At 40.2% G+C, this 22,480-nt stretch overlaps 1 protein-coding gene across 1 annotated transcript in view; it reads right to left on the bottom strand.

Annotated features, from left to right (window-relative positions):
- Positions 1-22,480, bottom strand: part of CACNA1C (calcium voltage-gated channel subunit alpha1 C) — a gene marked incomplete at its 5' end in the record, with an annotated part of 716,579 nt that overhangs the window by 31,574 nt on the left and 662,525 nt on the right. The window contains 6 exons of the mRNA XM_080812080.1: positions 6,636-6,738; positions 8,564-8,660; positions 9,299-9,426; positions 10,001-10,166; positions 19,416-19,507; positions 22,160-22,225. Of these exons, the coding sequence (XP_080668206.1) occupies positions 6,636-6,738; positions 8,564-8,660; positions 9,299-9,426; positions 10,001-10,166; positions 19,416-19,507; positions 22,160-22,225 (652 nt within the window). The remainder of the gene's footprint in view (positions 1-6,635; positions 6,739-8,563; positions 8,661-9,298; positions 9,427-10,000; positions 10,167-19,415; positions 19,508-22,159; positions 22,226-22,480) is intronic.

The following is a 22,480-nucleotide window of genomic DNA, read 5'->3' as shown; positions in this document are numbered from 1 at the left end:
TTTGCTTAGCATGATACCCTGATATTCCATCCTTATCATTGCAAATGGCAAGAGTTCATTCTTTTTGATGGCTCAGTAATATTCCAATATATCTATATCTGTATCTATCTGTCTATCTACCACATCTTCTTTATCTATTTATTTGTTGATGGACATCTGGGCTCTTTCTATTGTTTGGCTATTGTGGACATCGCTGCTATAAACATTGGGGTGCATGTGCCCCTCTGAATCACTATTTTTGTATCTTTTGGATAAATACCTAGTAGTATAATCGCTGGGTCATAGGGTAGTTCTATTTTAACTTTTTAGGGAACCTCCATACTGTTTTCCAGAGTGGCTGTACCAGTTTGCATTCCCACCAACAGTGCATGAGGGTTCCCCTTTCTGCACATCCTAGCCAACATCTGTTGTTTCCTGAGTTGCTCATTCTGACTGATGTGAGGTGGTATCTCATTGTGGTTTTGATTTGTATTTCTCTGATGATGAGTGATTTTGAGCATTTTTCATGTGCCTGTTGGCCATTTATATGTCTTCTTTGGATAAATGCCTCTTCTGCCTATTTCTTGACTGGATTTTTAATTTTTGGGGTGTAGAGTTTGATAAGTTCTTTATAGATTTTGGATGTTAGCCCTTTATCTGATATGTCACTTGCAAATATCTTCTCTCATTCTGTAGGCTTTTAGTTTTGTTGATCATTACCTTTGCTATGTAGAAGCTTTTTATCTTGATGAAGTCCCAATAGTTTATTTTTGCTTTTGTTTCTCTTGTCTTTGGAGATGTGGCTAGCAAGAAGTTGCTGCAGCCAAAGTCAAAGAGGTTGCTGTCTGTGTTCTCCTCTAGGATTTTGATGGATTCCTATCTCACATTTAGGTCTTTCGTTCATTTTGAGGTTTTTTTGGTGTATGGTGTAAAAAAGTGATCCAGTTTCATTCTTTTCCATGTGGTTGTCCAATTTTCCCAACAGCATTTGTTGAAGAGACTCTCTTTTTTACACTGGATATTCTTACCTCTTTTGTTGAAGATAAGTTGACCACAGAGTTGAGGGTTCACTTCTGGATTCGTTATTCTCTTCCATGGATCTGTGTGTCTGTTTTTGTGCCGGTACCATACTGTCTTGATGATTACAGCTTTGTAATAGGGCTTGAAGTCTGGAATTGTGATGCTTCCAGCTTTGGTTTTCTTTTTCAACATCCCTTTGGCTATTCAGGGTCTCTTTTGGTTCCACACAAAATTTAAGATTGTTTGTTCCAGTTCTATGAAAAATGCTAATGGTATTTTGATAGGGATTGCATTGAATGTGTGGATTGTTTTGGGTAGTATAGACATTTTAACAATATTTATTCTTCTAATCCATGAGCATGGGATGTTTCTTCATTTCTTTTGTCTTCCTCAATTTCTTTCATAAGTGCTGTGTAGTCTTCAGAGTACCGATCCTTTACCTCTTTGTTTAGGTTTACTCCTAGGTATCCTATGGTTTTTGGTGCAATTGTAAATGGGACTGATTCCTCGATTTCTCTTTCTTTTGCTTCATTGTTAGTGTATAGAAATGCAACTGATTTCTGTGCATTGACTTCATATCCTGCCACTTTGTTGAATTCCTGTATCAGTTTTAATAATTTTTGGGTAGAGTCTTTGGGTTTTCTAAGTAGAGTATCATGTCATCTGCAAACAGTGAAAGTTTGATGTCTTTTGCTGAATTGGATGCCCTTTATTTCTTTTTGTTGTCTGATTGCTTTTTGTTATCTGATCAGCTAAGGGCTGATTCCAGTACCATGTGGAACAGCAGTGGTGACTGGACATTCCTGTTGTGTTCCTAACTTTAGGGGGAAAGCATTAAGTCTTTCCCCATTGAGGATGATATTTGCTGTGGGTTTTTTTGTATATGGCTTTTGTGATATTGAGGTATGTTCCTTCTATCCCTAAACCACAGAAAGGTTTTTTTTTTTTTTTTTTTTTTTTAAATTATCAAGAAAGGATGCTGTGTTTTGTCAAATGCTTTTCTGGCATCAATTAAGAGAATCATATGGTTCTGTTCTTTCTTTTATTAACATGGTGTATCACATTGATTTATGAATGTTGAACCACCCTTGTGGCCCAGGAATAAATCCCTCTTGGTCATGGTGAATAATCCCTTTGATGTACTGTTGGATCCTATTAGCTAATATCTTGGTGAGAAGTTTTGCATCCATTTTCATCAGGGATATTGGTCTGTTGTTCTCCCTTTCCGTGGGGTCTTTGTCTAGTTTGGGGATCAAGATAATGCTGGCCTCATAGAATAAGTTTGGAAGTTTTCTTTCCATTTCTATTTTTTTGAAATGGCTTCAGAAGAATACGTACTAATTCTTTAAATGTTTGTTGGAATTCTGCTGGGAGGCCATCTGACTCTGGACTCTTTTTTGTTAGATTTTTAATCACTGATTCAATTTCTTTGCTGGTTATGGGCCTGTTCAGGTTTCTAATTCTTCCTGTTTCAGTTTCAGTAATTTTTATGTTTCAAGGAATGCATCCATTTCTTCCAGATTGCCTAATTTGTTGACATATAATTGCTCATAATATTCTTATAGTTGTTTGTATTTCTTCAGTGTTGGTTGTGATCTCTCCTTGTTCATTCATGATTTTATTTATTTGGGTCCTTCCTCTTTTCTTTTTTGATACGTCTTACTAGGGGTTTATCAATCTTATTAAATCTTTCAAAGAACCAGCTCCTAGTTTCATTGATCTGCTCAACTGTTTTTTTTTTTTTAATTTCTATATTATTATTTCTGCCCTAATGTTTATTATTTCTCTTCTCCTGCTGGATTTAGACTTTACTTGCTGTTCTCTTTCCAGTTCCTTTAGGTGTAAAGTTAGGTTGTGTATTTGAGACTTTTCTTGTTTCTTGAGAAAGGCCTGTATTGCTATATACTTCCATCTTAGGACTACCTTTGTTGCATCCCAAAGGTTCTAAACTGTCATGTTTCACTCTTATTTGCTTCCATGTATTTTAAAAAAATACTTCTTTAAATTCCTGGTTGGCCCATTCATTCTTTAGTAGGATGCTCTTTAGCCTCCATGTATTTGTGTTCCTTCCAAATTTTTTCTTGTGATTGAGTTCAAGTTTTAAAATACTGTGGTCTGAAAATATGCATGGTATAATCTCAGTCTTTTTGTACCACATGAGATCTGATTTGTGACCCATTATGTGATCTCATCTGGAGAATGTTCCATGTGCACTTGAGAAGAATGTGTATTCTGTTGCTTTAGGATGGAATGCTTTGTATATATCTGTGAAGTCCATCTGGTCCAGTGTGTCATTCAAAGCCCTTGTTTCTTTGTTGATCTTCTGCTTAGGTGATCTGTCTATCGTTGTGAGTGGGGTGTTAAGTCCCCTACTATTACTGTATTATTATCAATGTATTTCTTTAATTTTGTCATTAATTGGTTTATATAATTGGCTGTTCCCAAGTTAAGGGCATAAATATTTACAATTGTTAGATCTTTTTGTTGGATAGACCCTTTTATTATGATAGAGTGTTCTTCTTCATCTCTTATTACAGATTTAATTTTAAATCCGTAATTTAAAATTACAGATTTTAAATTGGTTTAAAATCTAATTTGTATGATATAAGGATTGCTACTCCAGCTTTCTTTAGAGTCCATTTGCATGATAAATGGTCCTCTACCCTCTCACTTTCAATCTGGAGGTGTCTTTTGGTCTAGAATGAATTTCCTGTAGACAGCATATCAATGGGTCTTTTTTTAAAAAAATCCAATCTGACACCCTATGTTTTTTTGATTGGAGCACTTAGTCCATTTACATTCAGAGTCATTATTGGAAGATCTGAATTTAGTGCCATTGTATTACCTGTAAAGTCACTGTTTCTATAGATTGTCTCTGTTCCTCTCTGGTCTTTGTTAGTTTGGGTGCTCTCTTTATTCAAAGGATCCCCTTTAATAGTTCCTGCAGGGCTGGTTTAGTGTTCACAAATTCCTTTAGCTTTTGTTTGTCCTGGACATTCTTCATCTCTCCTTCTATTCTGAATGACAGCGTTTATCTCTCCTTTATTCTGAGTAACAGCTATTCTTGGTTGCATATTTTCCCATTTAGCACAATGAATATATCATGCCAGCCTTTTCTGGCCTGCCAGGTCTCTGTGGACAGGTCTGCTGCTGGCCTTATGTTTCTACTCTTGTAAGTTAAGAACATTTTGTCCTGAGCTGCTTTCAGGATTTTTTCTTTATCTCTGAAATTTGCAAGCTTCACTATTATATGTTGAGGTGTTGACCTATTTTTGTCGATTTTGAGGGGGTTTCTCTGTGCCTCCTGGACTTGAATGCCTGTTTCCTTCCCCAAATTAAGGAAGTTAAAACTATTCTCATTTTTAAAAATTCTTTTTTCTTTTTGCTGTTCTGACTGGGTGATTTCCACTGTTGTCTTCCAGATTGCTAAGCCATTCTTCTGTATCATCTAATCTGCTGTTGATTCCTAGTGTATTTTTCAATTCAATTATTGTGTTCTTCAGCTCTGTGAGTCCTCTCTGGTACTTTCTTATATTTTCTAACTCTTTGTTGGAGTTCTCACTGTGTTCCTCCATTCTTCTCCTGACTTTGGTGAATACCTTTATGACCATTACTTTGAACTCTACTTTGTCTGGCAAATAACCTAACACCATTTCATCAGGGTTTTTTCCTCCTGGGGCTTTATCTTGTTCTTTCATTTAGAACATATTCTCCTGTCTCCTCATTTTGTTTGACTTTCAGTGTTAGTCTCTACATATTAGGTGGAATAGCCACCACTTCCAGTCTTGAGGAGTAATCTTGTGTACGTTGTGTACATTGTGTACATTCCCTGTGTAGATTGCATGTGCCTGGAAGCTTTGGCTGGCTGGCTGGGCCTGAAGCCAACGTGTCCTGGGGGAGTCCAGGGGTACACTATGCCTGGATGACCCTGATGGAATGGCTTGAGCCTAAGCAGGTACTGGCTGGGGATATCTGGGGGTACACTGAAACTGGAGGTCACCTTGGCAGGGTGGTTGGAGGTGGGGCAGGGATGAGTAGGGGGTTATCTTGGGGAGAGCTGGTGTAGGTTAAGGGCCTAGGGCTCACTGGAGTAACGCTAGCAGGCCAACAAGAGCACCTGGATACTGCTCCCATCTGCACTATCAAGGTGGAAGGGAATGTAAACAATGGTGCTTGTTGATACCTCCAACTTGAAGAGAACTCCAGTAGTTCCCCTTCCCCTGCCATTTAGTGGATATAAATGGATTTCCTTCACTTACAGTGTTGTTGCCCTTTAAGCCACTGTTCTTTCTGGGTCCCAGGTTGGGCGAATTTGGGTATAGGGCTCTCAGTGTTATTCCTCCTCACTGCAGGTTGTCACATTGGTTTGTTGGAGAAGGGTTTCCCATGGTTACCATATCTTAATCTTTCCTGTCAATTTCTGTGTGGTCCCTCTAACCTTTGTTGTGTAGAAGTTGTTCAATCAGCACTCAGTTCTTCCAGAAGAATCATTCCATATGTGAGTGTAGATTTGGTGTATCCTTGGGAGGAGGGTCTTCTTATGTCAACATTTTGGACTGCCTCCCTCAGCCTTTGTTTCTCTTTAGTTCGGCAGCATAGCTTGAACTATTTTTAATTTTTTAAAGATTAGCTCATTATTTTAACATGTATCTTGCTGGCCTGGTTCTTGTTTTCCTTCATTTTAGATGTTTCTATTATTTTCTGGAAGGATTTAACTGAGAAAGGCACTTCTCTGCTGGATTATTCACTGAACTGAATTTCTACACATCATTATCTTTCTTATTTTACCAATGAAGGAGCTGAAGTAGAGAGAGAATAAATGACTTATCACATTTTAAACAAGCTTCAGCAGCTGAATCTGAGGCAGGTGGTCTTTTGATCACATTCTATAAAACACTATAATAAGCTAGAAGCTGTTTGTGAGCAATCACATCTTTCTAGGTACATTCTATGTAGCTTTTTCCACATAGTGGTTCAGAAATAGTCATCATCTATAAAGACAGTGGATTATCTCAGCCAAGGCTGCTGCTAGCCCATGAGGTAACTTTGTACAAACCAGAAGGCATCCCTTCAGGTGAACAAGGACCTGAGGGAGCATGGCCCAACCAGTAGAGCACAGGTGAGATCTTAAACCACACCTGTTGGCTGGCTGAACACCTTGATCCAGGCACAGCTTGTACAATTGTATGTGATGACTTTGACCATAGTCACCATTTGCCGATATGATCCCCTTTTGACAGTTCTAATTTAAAAAGAAAGTTAAGCATTTGAGAGACCCACACAGTCAGTGACATTCCATTTTAATGGGGTTTAGCCCTGCTTTAGGTAACACTCATCACCTTCTGCTTTTTGAACTACAAACTATGACTTCAAGATATCATCCAGAATAATTTCTAGAAATTAATGAAGTGCTAGAATTCAAAGTAAATATGCTAGAGACCAAGAAACCATTCAAGGAGCAAAGGAAACAAGAGTAGGCCAGGCCTCTTCAACATCCCTGGATGTGAAGGTTAGCACTGAACCAGTGCTCTGGTACTACCCAGAATGGGAAGATCTTGGGAGAATTTTGCCAGCTGTTGGGTTAGTCTGCTAGATCTTCTAAATGGTTCTCCCAGTAGCCCTCAGATGACCCTTACCTTCTGTTTTGATCCGCAGGGCTGTCCGGACCAGGGCAAACAGGGTAGCATTGAACATGACTGTCCCATCACTGTTCAGAGGCATGTTCATGGAGACCAGGCGCTGGAGGTTAAGAGGAGGCAAAGTTGATGATTATAGCAAACAGTTCTCAAACAATCTACAGAACCACCATGGCAGGAGAATGCTGGGAGGGAGCCTTCAAACTTGTGTGCAAGCGTTAGCAGCAGGTAGGGGTTTGAGGCATGGGTCACTAAAATGTATTCAAAACCTCTTCTGGGGAGAATTTCAGCTCTCCCATAAGTACTCTCACCCTTCCACACACAGTGAGGCAGGAATGGAATTTGTCCTTATTAGACCCTTGCTCCCACAAAGACATGTTAAGCCCACCCAACACCCTCCTCAGCTCAAATGTCTACTCAGGCACATGGATGCACTCTCTACTGGCATGCCAGGCACTTGCCAGGGGCCCACCTGCCAGCCAGCATTCATCCAAAGCCTTGCTAAGAGAGACAATAATGGCAGGTTTGCATTGCAGGATGCACAGTGTATCCTCTTTTCTGTATATTAAAAAACATACCTCTGCATCAGGCTGGGTCAAAAGCTTGTTGACTGGATAAGATTGGATTACCCTTTTCCCTCCTTTCTCACTGCCCCAAATTGCTGTTGCTAGATTGTGCCCCGGTGTGGGGCCTCAGCACACAGCAGAGTAATTATGAGAAAAAGCACCATGAAAGTCATTCTGGCATTTGCTCTCAAGATGTGGTCAAAGATGTTATTTGTTAGATCACATGGTGTCCTCTTGTTAATCATAGTGCCAAGAAGAGTTATAATTTTCCCGAGTGACTGGCTCTTCTTGACTCTTATGGACAGTGTGAATTGTGGAGCAGTCACTGGGAAGCTGAACACATTGGTAGCCTGTTCAGGCCCCTCTGGAGGCTGTGATGGATGCACTATCACCTCATGCAGGCCACACTTGTCCCTGCTATTTTGTCCGTTGGGCTTTGACTTTACATTTAACTTGTGCTTTTTCCCCCTCCTCATATCTTAGACCTTGGAAGTCTTCTAAAATTTTTTGGGGAACAAAGTGGAGATTTAAGTAAGAAAAAACTGAGTGAAATGGAGCACAATTCAATTCGCTATTTCCCATGAATGGATTATCTGGAGTTGAGGTTTTCTATTTGTGCTTCTATACAGCTCTCTGACCTCACTTCCCCCAACCCCTTTCAGCTCATTGTTATTCCAACAGGGAGTATGGAATGGCAAAAGTGGGAATTAAAAGAAGAGGGGATAGAGTAGAAACAGTACTCTTCAGCAACCGTGGGGGCTACCTGGTTGAGATTACAGTGAGGTAAGAGAGGTGCCTGAGCACACAATTTAAGGGGTGTTCACTCTCAAGGTCATGTGAGGGTCACATGAGCAAGAGTTGGGTCTAAAGAGTCTAAGATGCTTGTCTTTAGCTTTTATAGGGTCACAGACTCACTTAGAAATCTGATGAACATGATGGATCCTCTCTTTGGTACACTTTGTGAGTGTTTCAGTGATTTTGTACACAATTTTAGGGCTTTCCAGGTCCCTGAAGCTGATGCATGGACCCTTTAATAGCCCTCTGATCCCAGGAGGAGAACCCTTAATCTATCCATCCTTGGCTGAAAGTCTTCCAGGATGACTAGGTGGTAAAACCTGATGGGACTTGGCATCTGGCTTGTTGGATCATGAGGCATTCACTTCAGTTTTCTTTTATAGAATCTGAGGGCTTATTGTTGGAAGGAACCTTAAAATATAATCTGGCTCAGGCCCATTTCTTTAGCACATAAAATATTATCTTCACTTCCTTAAAGTATCAATGGCCTGACCAAGGTCATGAGACAAATAGGCTTCTTCCTTCCCATATTTTCTTTTTCCCCTGTGAACCCAGATTATCTCTTACTTTGCAAGCCACGCGGTGAGGGCATAGCTTCCCAAAACCCAGTGGGGGCTGAATCCGCCGGAGCAGGGTCACCACATCTAGGTGTTTGATACGACCCCTAAAAGAGGAAAGGCAGAAGGGAAAGATCAGTCAGAGGGTCATGGTTTCAGCCTGCAGCCCAAGACTCACGTATTAGGCTCTCCACAGTTGTCGCCCTATTGGTCAATCTCAGTGCAGAGTTGCAGAATTGCATGGCAAAACTCTAAAACCAATATATACATGTTTAGATTTTAATGAGCAATTTTCCACCAGTTCTATGTTCAAGGTGGAAGGAACTTCAGGTAGTGCAATTAGATTCTCACATATACTTGCTGCGGCAATCTAACCATCTGTCCAAAAGGCATTTATTAAGTGTCAACCAAATGCGATTGACCAATGAAGGTATCCTTGTACCCAAGGCGGGAATAGAGTTGAGGTCTACTTGACTCTAAACATTTTAACTTGAATACTTACTAGTTATTCCTGACACAAGGATCTCCCATCTTTCTATTCAACTGAAAATAGGTATGTTCTTGACTTAGTCAAAGATGCTTGGCCTACTATTGCTGGCCCTTGACGCTTGACCCTGGGGTCTGGTGCAATTCAGTGTTTCTAATCAATCTACCCAACGCTAACCTGTGTTGAACCTCTTCTGTAGGTATGGTCGCATTGTGTCCTCTGGGCTTTGGGAATCAGTGTTTCCCTCTGGGAACTTACTTGGCTTCAGGATCATACTCTGCCCAGATTCTTTTAAATTCATCCAGATGATGGGGACCAAGAATTGACCAGTCCCTTGTCAGGTAGTCAAAGTTGTCCATGATGACAGCTACAAAGAGGTTGATGATCTGCAGAGAACAGAGATATAAAGTGTTTCTTGCCACTTGAATCCACTTTGCCAGTTAGTGCCATGCATGGCAGAAGCCCACATTTCTGAAGACCAGCTCTATTTACCATTTAAAATATCAGCCCCTGGAACTTGTATGTCTTGGCTATGAACCTGACACAGGTCTCCTTGGAGTGGTGTGGGATGAACCCCACATGTGGGCTGTACAGCTTCCCTCATACCAAACTTTGGGTACGGTTGCCAAGGACAGAGGGCAGCTTTCTCCACCACCCTTCCTCACACTCCTCATCAAAGTATCCAAAACATATCGGTTGCCTCTGGGCCCCCACACACATCCCTTCTGTCCCCTGGGACACTGCCACCATGACAAGAGCCCAGAAGAGATAAGAAAGGTGCTGGTTGGGCTCACTCTGGCCCAGGGCTTTGTGCCCTTTTCTGGTGGTTGAACACTGCTACTAACTGAATCTTTCCAAGCTGGTTCCTCCGACTGCAAGCTTCAGGGATAGATAGCAGGCCTGGGCTGCCTTGAACTGCACACTCATGACCTGTGGCTGTTTAGTCCCACCTCTGCTTACCAGGAAGGCACAGAGCATGTAGAAGCTGATGAAGTAGAAGACCGCGAAGCTGCTGCCACAGGGTGTTTCACCTTCTGTGCTGTTGCTCGGCTCTGACTCGGGGGCACACTTCTTCCCTGGCATGCAGGCCAGCATGATATCCTGCCATGCCTCCCCTGTGGCACACCTAGGGGAGAGCGGTGAGAGAGTCCACCACCCGTGGGGCCCATCTCATATCTCTGGATCTTTTCTTCACCCCTTGCCCCATCCTCCTCCCCCAGAGGGAACTACTAAATTAAATTTGGTGTGTATCATTCCCTGAATGCTCTGATAATGTTCACTAAATATGAAGAAACATGACATTGTTTTGAATGTTTTAAAACTTTCCATAGATGGGAACAAACCACCTTTTCTGAAAAGTTCCTCTTTTTGTCATTCATATTAAGTTTTGGAGATTTATCCATTCGGCTCTCATTTATTCATCTTAACTGCCATATAGCAGTATATTCTACGTATATACCATTTTTTAAAAAAGATTTTATTTATTTATTTGAGAGAGAGCAAGAGCGTGAGCAGAGGCAGAGGGAGAAGCAGACTCCTCACTGAGCAGGAGCCTAATGTGGGACTCGATCCCAGGACCCCGGGATCACGGCCTGAGCCAAAAGCAGATGCTTAACTGACTGAGCTATCCAGGTGCCCTGTATATGCCATTTAAAGATTTTTTATTTATTTATTTGACAGACAGATCACAAGTAGGCAGAGAGGCAGGCAGAGAGAGAAGGGAGGAAGCAGGCTCCCTGCTGAGCAGAGAGCCCGATGCTGGGATCATGACCTGAGCCGAAGGCAGAGGCTTAAACCACTGAGCCACCTAGGCGCCCCTGTATATACCATTTAAAAAAACCTGCTGTCCTGTTAAAGCTTTCCCTTTTCTTTCCTTTTTTGCTATTACAAAGAACTCAGCAATGAACATGCACATCCATGCCTTGATATCTGCTTAGAAAGTGGAATTTCCAGGTGAAGTAGGTATGTCTTCGTTTTCACTAGTTATTGCTGCTTCTCCAAGAATTATGCTCTTGTCATCAGTGCAGGACAAATGCCATTGCTCTGCAGACCTGTCAACATATTTTTTTTTTTTTTTGTTTTACTGAGGTATAACCGACAAATAAAATTGTAAGATATTTAAAGTGTCCATCGTGATGATTTGATCCAACTCTACATTGTGCAAGGATTCCTCCCATCTAGTTAATTAACACACTCATCACTTCACATATTTATTTTCTTTGATGAGCACATTTCAGATTTTAGCAAATTTCAAGTATGTAATAGAGTGTTATCAACTATCATCACCATGTTACACATTAGATCTTCAGACCTTCTTTATCTGGTAGATCAAAGTGTATGCCCTTCTACTAACTTCTTCCTATCCCCACCCCATCTAGCTCCTGGCAATTCCTTTTCTACACTCTGATTCTATGGGTTTAGAGTTGTCAACTCTTTTAAAAACTTTTAAAACTTTTAAAACTCTTTTTAAAAATGCTGCTCATATGATGGATGTGAAATATTTCATTGCTGTCTTAATTTGTGTTTAAATGGTTAGTGGGTTAAGAACTTTAATTTCACCTTCTGTTGAACTGCAATGTTCATATTTTAGTCTGTTTGTCTCTCAGGTTGACTTCTTGTTCATTTGTGGTCTTTTAAAAAAAAAATTCTTTCTATTATCATTTGTCAGTTACATGCGTAAAAAGTACCTTCTTTCAGTCTGTGGCTTGTCTACAGCCTTATTTATGGGGAAGCCTATTTATTTTAATGAATCTGAAGTTTATTTTACCTTTTTAAAGATTTATTTATTTATTTGAGAGAAAGAGATAGAGAGAGTTAGCTTGGGGAGGGGCAAAGGGAGAGGGAGAGGATCTTAAGCAGACTCCCCACTCTATGCAGAGCCCAACAGGAGGCTTGATCCCATGACCCTGAGATCATGATCTGAGCTGAAATCAAGAGTTGGACATTTAACCCACTGACTGAGCCATCCAGGAACACCTGATGAATCTAAAATTTAAATTTCACTGTGCTTCTTGCCATCTTGTTTGAAGAAATCCTTCCTTATTCTAGGTCATAAAGATATTCTCCTATATATTCTAAAAATCCTAAAATTTTGTTTTATGTAATAACACATTAATCTGGAATGTATTTTTGTGCTTGATATAAGGCAGAAATATGCTTTATCTTTTCCTGTGTAGATAACCAATTTTCTTAATTTTCTTAATACAATTTATTGAGCAAGTTCATCTTTACCTACTGACTTGAAATATCCTTTCAGACATAAATTATACTTCCATAGATGTGTGGGTCTTGTGTTGCCTTTTCATTCTATTCTGTAGGTTTATTTGTCTATGTTGGTACAAATGGATCACACAGTCTTAATCACGAAGCTTTATATTAAGTATTGCTCTCTTATAAACAGTGAGCCCTTCCAGCTTGTTGTTCTTCAAAATTGCCTTGGCTATTCATTTTTCCTTTTTTCTTACACAGATACATTAGAATCAGCTCATCAAGTTCCATGAATAATCCCACTGAGAGTCTTATTGGAATTGCATAGATTAACTTGGAGAATTTGATATTTTGGTGACATTAAGTGTCCCAGCCATCAACATGGCATATCTCTCCATTTGTTTAATGTCTTCTAAGAAATTTTTATAGTTCCCCATGTATATCTTTTGTTAGATTATTTCTAGGTATCTTATTTGAAATAAATAAACAAAATGCTGTTATTATAAGCAGTACATTTAAGAAGTTATTTATCTCTAAAAGATTTGCTGAATTCTCTTAGCTCTGCAGTTTCTCTTGTATAGTTTACTTGGGCAATTAATTTTGAAAAGAAGTTTTATTTATTTTCCTTTTATTGTAGTAAAATACACATAACAAAATATTTACCATCTTAACCATTTTTAAGTGTTTCATTTACTGGTATTAAATACATTCACCTTGTTGTGCAGCCATTACCACCATCCAGCCCCATAATTTTTTCATCTTGTAAAACTGAAACTCTGTGCCTATTAACTAATAAGTCCCCGTTTTCCTCTCCCCACCCCCATTCCAGACCCTGGCAACCACGATTCTACTTTCTGTGTTTACAATTTTGACTAAGGACCTAATATACGTGGAATCACATAGTATTTGTCTTTTTGTGACTAACTTATTTCACTTAGTACCGTCCTTGAGGTTCAACCCTGTTGTAGCATATAGCAGAATTCCCTTCCTTTTTCAAGGCTGAATAATATTTTATTGTATGTATATACCACATTCTGCTTATCTATTCACCTATCAATGGGTAGTTGGGTTGCTTCCACATAGGTGCACAAATATCTCTTCTAGTCTTGGTTGGGATATATACCCAGAAGTGGAATTGATGGATCATAGGATAATTTTATTTTTAATTTTTGGAGGAACCATCATACAATTTTCCACAATGGCCATGTCTTTTTATATCCTGCAACAGGGCATAAGGGTTCCAATTTCTCCACATCCTCGCCAACACTTGTTTTCTGTTTTGTTTTGTTTTGTTTTTTGATAGTAGCCTTCTTAATGAATATGAGGTAGTAGCTCACTGTGGTTTTGATTTACATTTCCCTGTGGTTAGTGATGTTAGGCATCTTTTCATGTGCTCATTGCCTATTCATGTATCTTCAGAGAAATGTCCATTCAAAATCTATTCAAGTCTTCTGCCCATTAAAAAAAAAAAGATTTATTTATTTTTAGAGAGAGATAGTGCTTGTGAGTGTCAGTGGTGGGAGTAGGGGGAGGGGCAGAGGAAGCAGGGGAGAAGCAGACTCCCCACTGAGCCAGGAACCTCACATGGGACTGGGTCTCAGGACCCTGAATCACAACCTGAGCCCAAACCAAGTCAGACATTTAGCCAACTGTGCCATCTAGGCGCCCCTGGATCTTGGAACTTTTTGAGGACCAAAACTTTGACTATCTTTTCAGTTTCTATTGTGGTTAATTTAAAAAATTCTTTTAAAGATAATTTTGTGACATATTTTCCTACATAAAATCATCTACTTTTAAATTTTCTCATATATTGGCATAAATTTGTTCATAATATTTTATCATTCTAAAAATCTCTTCCATATCTGTAATTGTGTTACTTTTCTTATTCCTGATGTGCCTTTCTTAAAAAAATGGTTTTGACAAGAGTTTGTCTATTTATTGGTCTTTTCAAAGAACTTAGTTTAAGGGTTTATTGATAAATATTTTTGTTTTATATTTTATTAGTGTCTGCTCTTATTTTAATAAGTGTATTCTTTCATACTTTGGGGTTATTTGCTATTCTTTTTCCATTCATTAGTTTGGTTATTATAGATTTTGTAAAATAAATTTTGGCTCTGAAATTTTCTTTGGTATTGATTGGTGCATTTTGTAAATTTAAGATGTACTGCTCTAACTCTTTAATTTCTAAGAAGTATGTAGCTTCAGCTGTGAGTTATTTAGAATAGTGACTGAAGGGGCATCTGTGTGGCTCAGTGGGTTAAGCCTCAGCCTTCAGCTCAGGCCATGATCTCAGGGTCCTGGGATTGAGCCCCTCATTGGGCTCTCTGCTCAGCAGGAAGCCTGCTTTCCCCTGCTCCCTCTGCCTGCCTCTCTGCCTACTTGTGATCTTAATCTCTCTGTCTAATAAATAAATAAATAAGTCTTAAAAAAAAAAAAGAACAGTGGCTCAAAACATTTAAGTGGGTAGATTTTGGAGGAACTACCAATTTTGTGGTTAATTTCTAATTTTTGTTGTATTGAAGTTAGAGAAGTTTTAGAATTTATTGAATTCTTCTTTGTGACTTAAATCTTGGCCAATTTTTATGGATGTTTCTGGGTTCTTAAGAACAAAGTACTTTTTTGGGTCATCTATTGATTACAAATTTAAATTTATCAGTTGTATTTTTAGGTATTTTTTACCCTTTCTTTTATTTTGTTCTATTTGTTCTGTCATGTTTTTACATGTCTCCCATTGTGTGTGTATGTGTTCATTTTCCCCTTATCATTTATTAGTATCCTTGATATATTTCCATGTAGTTTTATGATTGTTTTGTAATCTTGGTGGATTATACCTTTTATCAATAACAAATATCCCTCTTTGTATTGTTTAATGCTTTTCACCTGGAATTTTATTTCTTCTGATGTTATTACTACACCTATTTTTTTTTTTTTTGGAAGTTTTGTCTGGTATTCTTTTTCCATTCCTTTATTTTCCCATTCCTTTATTTTACTCTATCATAAACAGGCTACAGTTAGACTTCTTGAAGCCAACATTAGAGTATCTATCTTTTAATAGAGAAATTGAATTTTAATGATTTTTGTTTTTATTCCTACCATCTTGTTTTATTTTCTAATTTTCTTTTCCTTCCTCTCCCCCTCCCTTCCTCCCTACTCCACCTTCCTTCTTTTGTCTTTCCTTCCTTTTGCAGAATTGCTAAGGTTTTCCTTGCGTTTTTTTTTTTTTCTTTTTCTTTTCCATCTAGAGATTTGGAATATATATATTCCATTTCTGTTTCTCTAATGGTTTACCTTCAAATATTTAACATACCTATTTATACACTTTCCACTGGCTGTGTATAGATTGAATGATATCTGTTTCTTTTCCATAAACAAGAGAAGAATGTCAGCACACTTTCATGTTTCTCATTCTTCCTACCTTGTTGAGATAACATAGGATTTCACTTCCAAATTGCTATTAAGGTTTTGGACATTTTACCTTAACTGTTATTATTTTTTATTAAAAAATGTATTACAAAAGTTTTCAACCATATACAAAAGTAGAAAATACAAAGAAACCCCATGTACCCATCACCCAATCTTAACAATCATCAACATTTTGCTGTGTGTGTTTCATCTACTTCCCCAACAACCCCCTTTACCCTTTTTGGTTGGAGTATTTTATTATTATCTTATTTTATTCTTTTGCATTCTCACCTTTTAAAAATACTGAAAGAGGAGGGGCGCCTGGGTGACTCAGTTCGTTAAGCATCCGACTTTTGATTTTAGCTCAGGTCATGATCTCAGGATGGAGACTGAGCTTAGTGTGGGCCCAGCATGGGGCTCCCTCCTCAGTGGGGAACCTGTTTCTCCCCTTCTCTCACTGCCCCTCCCCCTGTACATGCACACACTCTCTCTCCCTCTCTCTCTAAAATGAATAAATAAATCTTTTTTTTAAAAATTGAGAATTGACACACAATGTTACATTAGTTTCAGGGATACAACATAGTGATTCCATAGCTCACCATGACTGTAGCCACCTTCTGTCACCATACAACAGTATCACAGTACCACTGACTATATTCCCCATTCTGTATCTTTTATCTCCATGATGGGATATCATAAAGCAAATCCCACACCTCATGTAATATCATTATATCAACCCTAAATACTTCAATATGCATTCTGAAAATAAAACAATGTTTTACATAACCACAAAATAATTATTACACTTAAAAATTAGCAATAATTATGTAATAAATAATACCTCCCTTAACAATTATTTAGATTTAATATGAGGTTTATGATTTCTTTGCTCATAACTCATAGCTATAAACTTTATGGTTACTTTACTAACATCATTACTCTCTTCATTCAATATCTTAGATTAATTTTTCATTCTGTAGAAGTGCATCCTTGCATAGTTGTTTCAGAGGTTTATGTAAGGGAGTAAACTTTCTGAGTTCTTACACTTTTGAAATCAATTTTGCTTTGTTACTTGAATGCTAATTAGGTTGTATTACAGGCATCTCCATTCAAAATGTATTTTCTTAGGGTGCCTGGGTGGCTTAGTCAATTAAGCAGCTGTTTTGGCTCAGGTCATGATCCCAGGGTCCTGGGATCAAGTCCCACATTGGGCTTCTTGCTCAGCAGGGAGTCTGCTTCTCCCTCTCTCCCTCTGCCTGCTGCTCTCCCTACTTGGGCTCTCTCTCTCTATGTCAAATAAAAAAATACATAGATATATATTTTCTTCATAATATTGCATACATTATTTGTCTTCTATTATGTACTTTTGTTAATGAGAAGTCTAATGAAAATTGGTATTATTGAAAATAACTCACTTTTTTCTCTTGGATGCTTCTAGGATATTTTCTTTATTCTTGGTATTCTAAAACTTCCTCATACTGTGTCTAATGAAGGGACTTTTTTACAAACCTATTTGGCACTTAGTAAGCCATTTCCATCTGAAGGCTCATATCTTTATTTGAAATTTTCTTTGATCATCCCTTGATTTCATTCTTTCCATTCATTCTGTTGTTTTTACCTGAACTTGTATTAGAAAGATAAATATTAACTTTTATTATAACTTTGATTTATATTAACTTTTATTTATATTTTTATATGTATTTTATTTATATTTTCAATCTTTTTATCCTTTGTCCTTATATATATAAATAAATGTTTATTTATATATATTTTATTTATATTTTTAATCTTTTTGTCCTTTTGGCTGTATACTGAGAGAACCCTAGATTTGATCCTTCAGCTCATTATTTCATTCTTTAGCTGTGCCCATTTTCTGAATATTTCGACAAGGATGTTTTCCTGAGTTGTCTCTTCAATTTGTTCTTCTTAATAATGACTTAATATTGACTTCTCCTCTGCCTCCTTCTTTTTAATTCAACAGATGTAATATACTCTGCAACCTCTCTAAAGATATGAATTATATTTACTTTCAAATCTTATGGCTTTATATGTTCTTTTTCCTCCTCCTGTGCTCATTCATCTGCTAACTGAGGATTATTGATCTTTATTGGTTTTTTGGTATTGATCTTTATTGGTTTATTATTGACTGTTCTTTGTGATTGAGGACCCAGTTCACATCTCTGTAGATCGAGTTCTCATTCCAGGGCCTCTCTGGGGACCATGGAAGAAACAGAACATGTGCTGCCAGGGGAGGTGGGGAGGTAGCCTCTCTTTGAGGGTAGGGGTTCCTTGGAGGGACCTGTTCTACTTCTCAGACCCCAAGGCCCAGGGGCGTGATGTCAAGTGCTGCTCCTTTCAGCTTGTGAGCATAAGCAACTGCTCTCCAAACACAGGTCCTTTGAGGAGCCAGCCTCGTCATGGCCCCAGGTCTCTCCCGGCCCTTTTACCTGCCAATTCTGCAACTGCTCTCACTTCTTCCACAGACCACACATTCTTGGGGATAGGTTTTCCTCAGATCTCGTTCCTTTGTCAATTGAATCCCTTCTGGTTCCTTCCATTTAGAAGTTCCTCGTTCATTCATAGCTCTCTTCCATGGTGTTTTTGTTTTTTTTTTTTAAACCTTCCTTCTTAGTACTGTTGTGGGTTTATTCTTTTAAGAAATACCTTCTGTCATTAAGAAATTTAGGAAAGGAGGGGAGAGGGAGCCATGTGCTCAGTCTTATATCTGTGTTCAGCTCTGGTATTTAAATATGGCACAGGCTTAAGTGTTGTTGTTAGATTGTGGTTTACAGTGGCCTTTGTGTTCTCAAAGTCCACCATCTGAGGGAGGTGGTAAGGTCTCACTGATATTTAAAGCATTATCATTTCGATTTAATACATTTTGAGTAATAATGATACTTGGGCTTGGGTGTGGGGAAAGGATTCTGTAGAACTCGGTGAAGGTCGGGCTCTCTGAGAGAGTGGATCTCTGGATCTTCTGGAGAGGGACCCCAGGGAATGGCAGGGAGTTCACTGCCTCTCCCAGTGCCATAACATGTAGAATATATAAGCTGGAATGGATTTTAGAACTCATCTGGTCCGGGGATGGGGTAAATAGTTCTCATCTACCAGCCCTGGTCTAGATGGTCTAGATAGTCTTCTCTAGCAGCCCAGCCTGTGAGGAACAGGAGAGTGAGAAGGACCAAGTGGGCAGAGCAAGGGGGTCATTAGGAGTCAGAGGAGGAAGAAGCAGGCTGCGACATGGACTCACTCAGTCAGAAGCAGGCTGAGAAACACTCTTGACCCCAGATAGGCCTGAGGCCATGGTCTTCTGAGAAGGGTGAAGGCTCATGGCTGGCTTAATGAAGAGGACACTAAGTTCATGAGGACATAATAACCAATAGAGCACATGGCATTGACATTGGCAGCTGTACTTGTTCGCAAGGGAACCGAGACTCAGAGAAGTTAGGTGTCTTACGCAAAGTGAATGTGTCACAGGCTTGGCTTTGAGCCTGTTTGGCTTCCAGACCAGGGTGCTGTCAGTGTTTGACTTGTGATCCTCTAGCATTTTGGGGGGGTTACTGGCAGGTTTGTCAGTGACCAGTGGGCCGCACAGTGGGAAGTATTACAAATGGCACGGAAACGCCAACTTCCTAGTGCAGGGAGGGAGATCCAGCATCCGTACCCTCCTTGCCTGCTCCCCTGGAAGGGTTCCTTCGCATTCTACATCCAGACCTCAGGGCTGCGTCATGGAGGTGTTTGTAAGCATCTGTCCTCAGAGACTCACCTGAAGAGAAGCAGCACAGCTTGGGGGAAGGTCTGGAAGTTGTTGTTCCGGTTGATCTCTGTGGTATCATTCAGGGCAATTTTCCCGAACACCTAAGCAGGGGGAGAGAAGGTAGATTCAGCAAAGTGTGGGCAGACAGGGTCCTAGTTCCCACTCATTGTTCAGTGGTCTCTTCAGAGGTCTTGGCTGACTGGGGGTCAGGCCAGCCCAATAGCTGAACTGAGTCCCCTGACGTGAACCAGCAGGGCCTCGCGGGGGCAGGCACCTGCTGCCCCATTCAGCCTCTGATCTCCATCCACCACACTGGACAGATGTAAGAAGAAAAATACCCATGGGTCCTCAAGAGAGGTCCTGCCGGGCCACTGGGAGCTGGGCTGAGAGCAGGTGGACACTGCCACCAGCCCCGTGCTTCTGTGTGCGGACAGAGTGCTCTCTGGTCTTCTTCTTTTTGGCTACAGATTGTTGAGAATATATATTTTTTCTCTTTAAAAAAACTTTATTGAGGAATAATTAACAAACATAATTGTATATATTTAAAGTGTACGGTGTGGTGGTGGTGGTGATTTGATGTACAATGTTTGTAGAATCATTACCAAGACCAAGGTAATTAACACATCCATCACCTTCCACAGTTAACATAATAGCTGTGTGTGTGTGTGTGTGTGTGTGTGTGAGTGTGGTGTGAGAATGCCTAAGATCTACTGGCAGCCACTTTCAAATACACAGCACTTTTACCAATTACAGTCACCATTAGGTCCTCAGAACTCAAGCCTCTGGCCTCCTTTTCGTTGCCATTTCAGCCTAGATGTCTACTCTTCCAAATTCAGTTCTTGGATTTTGGCGCAATCTGGGATGTGGGCAAGCTTAATCTGTCCCTGAAATTAGTGGTCCCCTTATTTTTTGTGGCCTGTTAGAGCTATGCCTATCTTAGAAGCCGTTGCCCTCGGTGAAGTGGCAGGGTGGCTCTTTTTTTTTTTTTTTTTTAACCATCCAAAATTTATTCTCCAACAAGACAGCATCAGCAGGTAAAACTACAGGATTTCTCCAAAGATCATACATTCACAAGGGCATTACTTAACAGTAAGAAAGGTTCTGGCGTGTTCTCTGTAACAATATTCACTTCAAGGTGTAAACATGTAACTAACATTGTGTTCAACGTACAATTCCAGAAGGAAAGGCACAATGTGGCAAAAAAATTTTTTTTGGATCCTAAAAGTCAGGTGCAATAACACAGACAAACTTTTGGTAACAGTCTTGATCTACTTCCCCACAAAGCGGGAAACTTCTCCACTCAGACATTAAGGTCTGTCTTTCTCCTTCCTTGTTAAACCATGAAAGCATGTTTCATCATTCCATATACAAAAAGGGGAAAGAGTTAAAAACAAAAACAAAAACAAAAACCAAAGAATCTGCCAAGTTACTATGAAGATTGTTGAGTGTTGCATGAAGGTTATGAAGTTGGAACAGGCAAGTCATGGGTGTGAAAGCTTTAATTTATCTACCTCATTTATTTTTTTATTTTTGTAGCCATAGCGTCTATTTTCCTATTTTCTGACGGCTTTAGTGTTCTCATGCCCTGTCTTAAACCTTGAGTTGTTAATGTGGTGAGAGCTGCAGGGTGGCTCTTTTTATCTAAGATTCTGGCCTAGGAACCCGGGGTCTTTCTGCAAAGAATAAGCCTCCATCAGAAAGGATGAATACCCAACTTTTGTAGCAACATGGACGGGACTGGAAGAGATTATGCTGAGTGAAATAAGTCAAGCAGAGAGAGTCAAGTATCATATGGTTTCACTTATTTGTGGAGCATAACAAATAATATGGAGGACAAGGGTAGACGGATAGGAGAAGGGAGTTGAGGGAAATTGGAAGGGGAGGTGAACCATGAGAGACTATGGACTCTGAAAAACAACCTGAGGGTTTTGAAAGGGCGGGGGGTAAGAGGTTGGGGGAACCAGGTGGTGGGTATTAGGGAGGGCACGGATTGCATGGAGCACTGGGTGTGGTGAAAAAACAATGAATACTGTTACGCTGAAAAGAAATAAAAAATTAAAAAAAAAAAAAAGAATAAGCAGGGGAATCTTCCTTCAGGAACCGCTAAGGAAAAGTCCTGGCTGATGTGAGTGCTGGGCTCTGACTCTCTCGGGAGCCCCGAGGAGAGGCTGGCTGGAGAATGCCGCAAGCTTGGAGGAAGGGGAACGTGCAGTGGGCACCTGTGAGGGGAGGCCCTTGAAACTGCTGCGTGTTTGACGGGGAGAGCTTGCCTGCCTGACTCCCGCCTTCCCTCCTCCCTCCCTCCCTCTCCCTCCTCCTTCTTTCTTTCCCTTTCTCCTCCACCCCTCTCTGTCATTAGCTCCTCCAGAATGGTGCTGGGATGGGGGATAGTTCTCAGGCTGTCAGACCTGGGCAAGGGGAGGGGTGCTGTTTGACACACCCTTCGTGTTGTTTTCTGGAAGGACCTGTCTTTCCTGAGGCCCTCAGTGTCAGTCCGGGAGTGGTTTTCCCTACAGAGAGCAGAGACCAGGCCCGGGGCAAAGGGGAGAGAAGTGAGGGCAGCGCATGGCTGTTCACCCTGCTACATGCAGGACGCCATTTGAAGGGATTTTCTAATTCCTCTGACCTTCTTGGCCTCAGAAGTGGAAGCAGAGGGAGGGAGCATCAGGAGCAAGAGCGAGATGTCTGGGAACATGGGCCTGGGAGGTGGGAAGAGAAGTAGAGGCCGAGGAGCAGCGGGCCGGCTGTCCTACCTGCATCCCGATCACAGCGTAGATGAAGAACAGCATCACTATCAGAAGAGCCACATAGGGCAGGGCCTGGAAGGAAGCACAGGAGACAATGTGAGGCCAGTGGGGGATGGCTGACCAGATCCCTTCCCAGGGGGTGTTTCGACCGGGCTTGGGGGGGGCACTTCCAAGAGCCCCCAAAGAAGATCTGGGCACCAGGAGAAGGCCTGAACCATGGCACTGACCTCTCATTTTCCCTTGGTTTCAATCACCTGAGAAGCAGTGTGGTGCACGGAGATAAGCAGGCTGCAGAGTAACAGATACATATAGTAGGATACCGCTTTA

The sequence above is a fragment of the Martes martes genome, assembly GCF_963455335.1.
Source record: "Martes martes genome assembly, chromosome: 8".
Classification (NCBI taxonomy): domain Eukaryota; kingdom Metazoa; phylum Chordata; class Mammalia; order Carnivora; family Mustelidae; genus Martes; species Martes martes.
Note: the sequence above shows the minus strand (reverse complement) of the source record. Positions and strands in the feature narration are given on the sequence as shown.